The sequence below is a fragment of the Trachypithecus francoisi genome, unplaced genomic scaffold (assembly GCF_009764315.1).
Source record: "Trachypithecus francoisi isolate TF-2019V2 unplaced genomic scaffold, Tfra_2.0 Lachesis_group17, whole genome shotgun sequence".
NCBI classification, from domain to species: domain Eukaryota; kingdom Metazoa; phylum Chordata; class Mammalia; order Primates; family Cercopithecidae; genus Trachypithecus; species Trachypithecus francoisi.
The window spans coordinates 1,193,484-1,203,528 of NW_022681462.1; the positions used below are offsets into that span (position 1 = coordinate 1,193,484).

The following is a 10,045-nucleotide window of genomic DNA, read 5'->3' on the forward strand; positions in this document are numbered from 1 at the left end:
CCGGGTCTCAGCTCACTGCAAACTCCACCTCCCGGGTTTACGCCATTCTCCTGCCTCAGCCTCCCAAGTAGCTGGGACTACAGGCGCCCGCCACCTCGCCCGGCTAGTTTTTTGTATTTTTAGTAGAGACGGGGTTTCACCGTGTTTGCCAGGATGGTCTCGATCTCCTGACCTTGTGATCCGCCCGTCTCGGCCTCCCAAAGTGCTGGGATTACAGGCTTGAGCCACCACGCCCGGCCAGAAAAAAAGTCTTGAAAAAATTAAAAAGCATCACAATTTCATCACTCAGAGACAAAATGGATTTTGGCGAATTTTTTCTAGGACCTCTGTTTTTTTGTTTGTTTGTGTTAAGAGACACGTTGTTTCTCTGCCACCCAGGCTGGAGAGCAAACAGTGGTGCAGTCATAACTCACTGCAGCCTCAACCTCACAGGCTCAAGCAACCCTCCCACCTCAGCCTCCCAAGTAGCTGGGACTACAGGCAGGTGCCACCATGCTGGGCAAATTTTTTTTTTTTAACTTTTTGTAGAGATGGGGGTCTCACTATGTTGTCCAGGCTGGTCTCAAACTCCTAGACTCCCTTCACCTCAGCCTCTCAAAGCACTGGGATTACAGGCGTGAACCGCTGCACCTGACCAGACCTCTAATATTAATAGGTCACGTCACTAATTTTTTTTTTTTTTTTTTGATATGATGTCTTGCAATGCCCAGGCTGGAGTGCAGTGGTGTGATCTTGGCTCACTGCAACCTCCACTTCCTGGGTTCAAGTGATTCTCCTGCCTCAGCTTTCCAAGTAGCTGGGACTACGGGTGTGTGCCACCACTCCCGGCTAATTTTTTTTTTTTGAAGTGGAGTCTTGGCCCTGTTGCCCAGGCTGGAGTGCAATGGTGCGATTTTGGCTCCCTGCAACCTCCACCTCCCGGGTTCAAGCGACTTTCCTGCCTCAGCCTCCCGAGTAGCTGGGATTACAGGCATGCACCACCACCCCTGGCTAATTTTTTGTATCTTTAGTAGAGATGAGGTTTCACCATGTTGGCCAGGCTGGTTTTGAACTCCTGACCTCGTGATCTACCCGCCTCGGCCTCCCAACCTGCTGGGGTTATAGGCGTGAGCCACTGGCCTGGCCAAATTTTGTATTTTTAGTAGAGAGAAGGTTTTGTCATATTGGCCAGGCTGGTCTTAAACGCCTGACATCAGGTGATCCGCCTGCCTTGGCCTCCCAAAGTGCTGGGATTATGGGTGTGAGCCATCACATTCGGCCCATGTCACTAATTTGTGTTGGTTTTTTTTTTTTTTTTTTTTTTTGAGACGGAGTCTTGCTCTGCCACCCAGGCTGGAGTGCAGTGGCCAGATCTCAGCTCACTGCAAGCTCCGCCTCCCGGGTTTACGCCATTCTCCTGCCTCAGCCTCCCGAGTAGCTGGGACTACAGGCGCCCGCCTCATCGCCCGGCTAGGTTTTTTTTTGTATTTTTAAGTAGAGACAGGGTTTCACCGTATTAGCCAGGATGGTCTCGATCTCCTGACCTCGTGATCCACCTGTCTCAGCCTCCCAAAGTGCTGGGATTACAGGCTTGAGCCACCGCGCCCGGCCTGTGTTGGTTTTAAATTCAGTTTCTTGGCCAGGCTTGGTGGCTCATTCCTGTAATCCTAGCACTTTGGGAGGCTGAGGCAGGAGGATTGCTTGAGCCCAGGAGTTTGAGACCAGCCTAGGTAACATAGCGAGACCCTTTAAAAAATAATAATAATAAAATAAATTCAGTTTAAAAAGAAAATAGTTTATTTTAAAAATAAAATTCCTGTTTTTAGAGTGTTAGGAAGCATTAAAATTAAAAGCATTCCATCATTCAGATAGCTAATGTGATGTATTAAGTAATACCCCTAGTATTTCTGCTTTTCCTAGAACCTAATCAGAGGTGTTACTCGTTAGATGCTTGCACATGATCCTCTAATGATCCTCTAAAATATTTCCTGTTCCTGCATTGGAATACCACAGCCTCATCATAGAATGGCCAGTTTCCGGAGAAACTATAAATAAAAATTAAAGCTTAAGCACAAAGATAGAGTATTACTCAATTTAGTCTCACTTAGTTAAAAATTGTATTGGTCATTGAGTCACTAGATCCAGTATGTTCTCTTCACTTGGCAATTTGTTAGAATGGCTAACTTAGTAACTTAGTAGTTAACAAAGCGAATCAGCTTAGTCGGCTTCCTGTTGGTTTAAAACGATCCTGCATGCCTTCACAATTAACTTCTTTGTGCATCTCACGGTTTCCTAAGTGTTCTCCAAAACAGATTAATGATATACAGTAACGTATATCATTTGAACAAGCAGTTTGTTTTTCAAAATAAGAAGCCCGTTCTTCCTTATTGGAGATTGCTACAACTCTGCGTCATGAGAGGGGAGAAGTGCCTGCCGCCCCCACCGGCCAGGCTGGCTGGGTGGCAGGTGGAATTGGGCAGGGCTGTGCTTCATGCTGAGTAGGTTACATGCAAAACACACTTTTGACTCCATAAAAGCATTTTCTTTTCTTGGCTGGGAGGGCGGGGGGAACAGAGTGTAGTGGTGCAATCTCGGCCCATTACCACCTCTGCCTCCCAGGCTCAGGTGACCCTCCCAGCTCAGCCACCTAAGGAGCTGGGGCCACAGGCAAGAGCCACCATGCCTGGCTAATTTTTGTCTTTTTTGTACAGATGGGATTTTGCTGTGTTGCCCAGGCTGGTCTTGAACTCAGGCTCAAGCAATCCAGTCTCCCCACATCGGCCTCCTAAAGTGCTTACAGATGTGAACCACCTCGCCCAGCCCCCGATAAGAGCATTTTAAGAGGTGACAGGGCTGGCAGGGTGTAGTGGCTCACACCTACAATTCCAGCACTTTGGGAGGTTGAGGCAGCCAGATCACCGGTAGTCAGAAGATCGAGACCATCCTGGCTAACAGTGAAACCCCATCTCTACTAAAAATACAAAAAACATTACCCAGGCATGGTGGCATGCGCCTGGGTGACAGAGCAAGACTCCGTCTCAAAAAAAAAAAAAGGAAAGAAAGAAAAAACAATAATCCAGGCATGGTGGTAGGCCCCTGTAATTCCAGCTACTCAGGAGGCTAAGGCAGTAGAATCGCTTGAACCTGGGAGGCGGAGGTTGCAGTGAGCCAAGATCATGCCACTGCACTCCAGCCTGGGTGACAGAGCGAGACTGTCTCAAAAAGGTGTGACAGGGCATCTTATGTGTGGGGCGTGTATTCACAATGAGAGAGTACAAACTATACATTCTTCCTTTCAATGCATTTTTTAATTTAAAAGTATGCAGTTTATGTCACTTGATATAAACTGGTATTGAGACAAGGATGGCAGTCTGCTTGTTTGTTTTGAGACAGAGTCTCGCTCTGTCACCCAAGCTGGAGTCCAGTGGTGCGAGCTTGGCTCGCTAAAACATCCCTCCCAGGTTCAAGCAATTCTCCTGCCTCAGCCTCCCAAGAAGCTGGGATTACAGGTGTTTGCCACCATGCCTGGCCAATTTCTGTATTTTTAGTAGAGACAGGGTTTCACCATGTTGGCCAGCCTGGTCTCCAACTCCTGACCTCAGGTGATCCTCCTGCCTCAGCCTCCCAAAGTGCTGGGATTACAAATGTGAACCACTGTGCCCAGCCTAAGGATGGCAGTTTGTCTCTCCTGCTAGGGTGATCATTGTGTTGCCTTGACTGATTGGTTGTTGTGGGAAACAAGAGATTCTGTAACCATAAACTTTCTGTGTCTGTGGTTTTTATTTTCTGTTTGGTTGATTTGTTTTGGTAGACTTTTTAATACTTGTTGCACAACAGTTCTAAACAAACTAATTCATTTGCTTTAATGAAGTCAGACCTTATGCAGTCAGACCTTCAGACCTTCTACATGCTTCTGTTTGTCCCTAAGAATGACTTCCTATTCCTGGGTGGGGTGTCCCTGGCCTTCCATGGGATGAGGTCAGACAGGAGGGTGAAAGTGGGCACCAGAGTGGCCTTTGGCATGACAACTTCTGCTCTCTCTGCAGACCGTTCCCCAGCCCACCCCACCCCACTCAGCCGCTCAGCCTCCCTCAGTTACCCAGACCGCACGGACATCTCAACTGCATCAACCTTGGCAGGCAGCAGCAACCAGTTCGGCAGCTCTGTCCTGGGCCAGTACATCTCTGACTTCAGCGTTCGGGCCCTTGTGGACTTGCAGTACATCAAGGTGAGTGCCCCACCGCCTTGTCTGGGCAGTGCCATCTTCTGCTCAGGAATCAGCTACTCCTTTAATCCACCAAACCCAGCATGGTGGGCCCAAACCCGAGATGCCTTTTTCTTCTGGAGACAGGGTCTGGCTCTGTTGCCCAGGCTGGAATGCGGTGGTGTGATCATAGCCTACTCCAGCCTTGAACTCTTGGGCTGAAGGATTCCTCCCACCTCATCCTCCTGAGTAGCTGGGACGACAGGTGTGCATGTGGCTTTGGGGTTTTTTTTTCCTTATAGAGATGGGGTCTCACTGTGTTGCCCGGGTTGGCTTGAGACTCCTGGGCTCAAGCGATCCACCCGCCTCAGCCTCCCAAAGCACTGGGATTACAGGTGTGAGCCACCATGCCCAGCCCTGAGGTGCTTTCTCCTCTTGTTTGTGCACCTTGTTCTTTGTAAGGGCTTCCAGAGACCCTGACTGGTCATGTTCTCCCTCAACTCACAGCCTCAATCCTGGCTCTGTTTCTCCAGGCCTGGTGATAGGGTCTGCCTCCCAGCCCCTCTCTCCATGAACTCATCCCTTCCTCATGCAGATCACTCGGCAGCAGTACCAGAACGGGCTGCTGGCCTCACGCATGGAGAACAGCCCTCAGTTTCCCATAGACGGGTGCACCACCCACATGGAGAACTTGGCCGAGAAGTCTGAGCTGCCCGTGGTGGATGAGACCACAACTCTTCTCAACGAGCGTAACTCCTTGCTGCACAAAGCCTCCCACGAGAGTGCCATCTGACAGGAGGGCCCGGGGCCCCCCGCCTACCCTGCGGGGGCCTCCCCAGTGGGCCCACATGAAGAGAGGGAACCTGTTAGTCCAGTAAGGATGCAGATAGATAGCCTGTCTGACTGAGCAGCCAGATGGCCCCCAGCCTGTGGGGGATCTGGCCTCTGCCAGGGACCTGTGAGTAGCTCTGAGGTGGCACTGTCCAGCCCTGGATAGGTGGGGCAGTGGGCCAGCTACCATGAGCAAAGGCTGTTTTTTACTGAGAGTATTTCTAAACTAGGCTCATTGCTCTTCTTTTTAAATATCATTTCGGGAAGGGAAGACAGGGTTAAGGAACTTTATTTAAAAATTTTTTTTTTCCTAAGAACTATAAAAGAAGAAGGGTTTCTTGTCCTGGGAAGCAGTGGACATGATCTGCTCCCAGCCATGGCCTTCCAGCTTGTATCCCTGATTGAGGGAGCTCTCCCTTCCACCTCCTCTTCCTCCTCCGGAGGTGGGATCCCAGAGCCTGCCAGCGGAGGCTTATCTCTTGGAAGGAAGACAGCTCTTCACAGGAAGCAAAGAACCAAATGGCATGGAGATTAGCTGCCTGGGCACCTGCGCCGTAGCTTATCTGACAATGCTGAGGCCAAGAGCTCCTGGGTAGCTCTGATCAGGGACATGATAATCCGAGCTATGGAGAGGAGCACATCTGCTGTCAACCGCTGTACCCAGAAATCTCCTAGAACTCTGCCGACAGCCTCTCCTGGTGAGTCAGGACTCGGCTGAGGACAGACACCTCCCCACCCTGCCTCCCATCCAGCCCTTTGGACAACTGGCCCCTTTGTGACAGGGCAGACTCAAGTGTTAGGCAGGGTCTCAGGCCTTCGATTGCTCACCCCTGCTCCCCAGGCCCTGCCCTCACTTTTACCAAAGGTTCCCCCTCGGCAGGAGGGCATCGACGTTGGAGGTGACTTGTCTGGGTTCTTCCTTTTGGTTCCGGAAGGAACTGTCAGTCATCGGCATCTGCGTTGTTAGCAGTCAGTACCACCCCCGCCCCACAATGAGAGTCAAGGCTGACTTGTTGACTGAAGCCTTTTTCCCAGATTCCTTATTTCCAACCCCCAAGCCTCAGTCCATCTTGGGGATGGGGACGAGAGGACGTGTGGGAAGCCACAGAAGCAGGTTCTTTATGTCCGTTCCTGTGCGGCTGGCAAGGCTCACCTGGCCTTCTCCACCCACGTATGGAACCTCAGGAGAGGACAGCTCCTCCTAAAGGCATGCAGCTTGCAACCCTGCTTTCTCACAGGTGCGATCCTAGTGTGAGAGGTCGTCCTGCCCTTGCTGAAGTTAGTAGTACTGTACCGAGAGCTCTGCCCCCATGTGAACTGCTTCCCTGGCGCCTCTTCCCTGGGGCTGAATCAGGCCCTGCTGCAGAACTCCAGGTTTCCCAGAGTCGGGGAGGCTGTGGGACCAAGGTCCACGTTGGCCCTTCTGCTGGGTGCAGCAGGAGCTGGGTCCTGAGAGCCTGGCCGGTGAAACGGCAGGCCTTCCGCCTGAGGATTATTTATTCACTCCTTTCCTCACCCCAAGTGCCCTGCTCTCCAGGTGCCTAGAGAATCCTAACTCTTAGGACCAGGGATTGTCTTGCACCAAGTACGCCTACCCCTGGCCAGTCTGAGGTCTCCTAGCCATAGAACTGACTCCTGGAAGCCTGGAGAGAAGGTGGTGACACCCGTGGGTTCTCAACTGTAAGGAAAAAAGACACCAGACTTTTGTTCCCTATTGGGGGAAAGCCCTTAGTCTTCTCCAGGAGCAGCTTGCTCCCGAGTCCTTTTGGAAGCTGGCAGAGCCCTGACTGCCAGGTGGCGCAGAAGACATTGGTGGGGGTGTGGGAAGCAAAAGGGGCAGGTGTACACACCGCCACAGTGACCTCTGTGCACACGGTTACCGCCAACTGGCCGACCCTCCTCTTCCCTGGCCCATTGATCATCCCTTCTCACAGAGGGTCATCATCATTTCCAAATGTTGTTGGTCTGATGACTTCCTCTTCCCAGTGCAATTTTTCACTTCCTATTTCAACCTCTGGTTCCTGGGATGAGCCATACCCTGGAACTGTCCCGCCCGCTGTGTCTTCTGTGTAAGGGAGACCTTTGCAAATGGCATCCAAATGGGTAGGCAGGTCACAGCCGCCATATTTATTTTGCATAATATTTTAATTTGTATATTTTTGTGATTTATTTTGGCGTTATGAGTTTGACTCTCGGGGAGTTTTGTTGTTACGACTCTTGTGTCTTTTGTCACAAAACAATGATAATATTTGCTAAACGATACATGGAATTTATTTTTGATTGGTAATAAAAAATGAAATATGTATAAATCCTGGTGAGTCTACAACTTTCCTGTTTGTTCTGTCACTATTTAGTATGTTGTCAAGATAAAAGTGGCTGTGGCTGGCTCTCTCTTGTGACGGGGCAAGGGCCAATAAAGGATTCCAGGACCATTCAGCAGTGAGATGCAATCAGAAATGGAGTTTCTAAATAGCGTCAAGGCTGTCATCACAGGAGAGGGTCGTGGCTGCTGGCAGACATATAGGACAGATGTGCTCAGCTGCCATGAGCATGAGTCCTGTGAAACAGGTCCCACCGGGCCCTTGGCTTGTGAGTACTGGAAGGGCAGTGGGCTTCAGCAAATTGCCCCTCCTTCCTACCCATGGGACTGAAAGAAGCTTGATCCGAAAGTATGAGTGATACTGTTTTATAACATGCAGCTGCCTTTTCGTCCACACTTACAGGCTGGTTGTGGTTTCAAAGCTGGAGTGCTCATCCCTTGAAGGACTTGAGTTCCGTCACTATACCCACTCGAAGTCGCAGCTCTGCAGGGGACTCCTATGGTGCTGTATAGGTGCTGCAGGCCGGCTTGTGCGACTGAGGGTGCTGAGACCAGGGGCTCCAAGCATGCAAAGTTTAATGGAGTAGACTAACTGGGGGCATCTAGGTAGGCAACAAAGAAAAGAGGATATTCCAGATAAAAGGGGTACACAGGCAAATGTTTGTGTCTAGGGCAAGATTTGTAAATTATCTTCATCCATCTGTTCCACACGTTTAAGCCCCTGTCGCACGCCAGGTACTACCAACCCCTCTGTGAATTTAGTCCCCAAGGGGGACGTTTGCTGTCTCCCTGACCTGGGCCACGTCTCCTATGTCTTGGTGAGGCTCACCCCTTGTTTCATTTAAGCCTCAGTTCAAACGCCATCTCCTTGAGAAGGCTTCCCTGATTAGCTCATCTCAATCAGCATCACCCCAGCATCTGTCTCTTTATCTTGCCTTTTTCCCTCCATAGCACTTACTACCAGATATTAAAATATAGACGTTGGTATTTTCTATTGTCCTTGCACTAGATTCTAGCCCCACAAGGATAGGGACTTAATTTTATTCCCACTACAGTCCCAACACTAGAACAGTACCTGGTACATTGCAGGGACTCGATGCAGGAAATACTTGTTGAATGAATAAGTGAATACATGTTACAATAGGGGATGTACTGGATGATGTGGGGAGAGCACATAGTTCCAATAACCTTGAACCAACCTAGTCAAGAAGGTCAAGGAAGATCACTCGGAGGGACCAGCATATGAGCTAAGGCTTGAGAGATAAGCAGGAAGTAGCCAGTGGGTTTAAAACTCAAGAATAAATATTTAGATATAACATGGAAATGTCTTGATCCAAAAGAACACGAAGGAAAATGACCCAGGGAGGACCAAAAATAGTCTGAAAGTCAAGTGGCTATGTCTCCATTGATGCCAACCAGGGGTGGGGTAAAGAATGGCACAGCCACAGGAGAAGATGGTGAAGGACTGTTGAGGCCTCCACTGCAAATGGAAAACCACTCCAGGAGCAGCTTTGCGTGCCCCATACTGGATTTTTTTGTATCTTTGTGTACTGACAATGTAAATGACCACTTATGTTTTCCAGGTTTCATCAAATTTTCTTCTACCTGAAGCTTTATTCCCAGGAAGTTAGTTATACGTTGGTTGTTTTCTTTTTTTTTTTTTTGAGACGGAGTCTCGCTCTGTCACCCAGGCTGGAGTGCAGTGGCCAGATCTCAGCTCACTGCAAGCTCCGCCTCCCGGGTTCACGCCATTCTCCTGCCTCAGCCTCCCGAGTAGCTGAGACTACAGGCACCGCCACCTCGCCCGGCTAGTTTTTTGTATTTTTAGTAGAGACGGGGTTTCACCGTGTTAGACAGGATGGTCTCGATCTCCTGACCTCGTGATCCGCCCGTCTCGGCCTCCCAAAGTGCTGGGATTACAGGCTTGAGCCACCGTGCCCGGCCTAGGTTGGTTGTTTTCAAAGAAGCCTGAGACAAGGAAAAAATAACATGTCAAAGATGAGAGCTCTGTCTCAATCCATGGGGAGTTTTTCCTGGCTTTCCTCTGGAACTGTTCTTAGTTAATGACTCTTCAGGCACATGACTCATTTCTTTTTTTTTTTTTTTTTCTGAGATGGAGTCTCGCTCTGTCGCCCAGGTTGGAGTGCAGCGGCCCAATCTCGGCTCACTGCAGCTCCGCCTCCCAGATTTGTGCCATTCTCCTGCCTCAGCCTCCCAAGTAGCTGGTATTACAGGTGCGTGCCACCTCGCCCGGCTAGTTTTTTGTATTTTTTAGTAGAGACCGGGTTTCACCGTGTTAGCCAGGATGGTCTCGATCTCCTGACCTCATGATCCGCCCGTCTCGGCCTCCCAGAGTGCTGGGATTACAGGCTTGAGCCACCGCGCCCGGTCAACATGACTCATTTCAAGCATGTCATCCATTCTCATTCAATGTCAGTATTTTATCTTGACTTGGAGACAGAAGTGAGAACTAAAGGAGCTGAATCTATTGTAATGTTTGCTCTTTTGTTTTTTCTTCAGAGGCATGCTGATGATCCAGTGGAAAGGCCCAGTAATGTCTTTATTGCTTCTGCTGGCGGCTTTACTCTGTAATCTGCAAAACTAAGGTAAACTCAAAAGGCACAGATCATCATCTGGATAATGAAAACTCGAGCACACGGAGATGCCCCATTGGCCTGGCCACAGCTCTGGGTTTACAATGCAGAGGAGAC

General features: G+C 49.8%; 1 protein-coding gene and 1 long non-coding RNA gene across 5 annotated transcripts in view; one reads left to right on the forward strand and one right to left on the reverse strand.

The window, feature by feature from the left end:
- The window catches only part of CNNM4 (cyclin and CBS domain divalent metal cation transport mediator 4), a 47,870-nt gene extending 40,542 nt beyond the window's left edge, over positions 1 to 7,328 (forward strand). For 3 of the 4 annotated variants that reach the window (XM_033238889.1, XM_033238890.1, XM_033238891.1), the window contains 2 exons: positions 4,026 to 4,207; positions 4,779 to 7,323. In XM_033238889.1, coding sequence (XP_033094780.1) covers positions 4,026 to 4,207; positions 4,779 to 4,976 — 380 coding nt within the window. In that variant the 3' untranslated portion in view covers positions 4,977 to 7,323. Of the gene's footprint in view, positions 1 to 4,025; positions 4,208 to 4,778 lie in introns of all 4 variants that reach the window. The other variant, XM_033238892.1, reaches the window with a different exon arrangement.
- On the reverse strand, positions 7,270 to 8,983 carry LOC117099601. The gene is made up of 2 exons (XR_004443915.1): positions 8,410 to 8,983; positions 7,270 to 7,936 (listed from the first exon to the last, which is right to left on the reverse strand). It is a non-coding gene; the product is annotated as an uncharacterized LOC117099601 (long non-coding RNA).
- Positions 8,984 to 10,045: the final 1,062 nt, after the last annotated feature.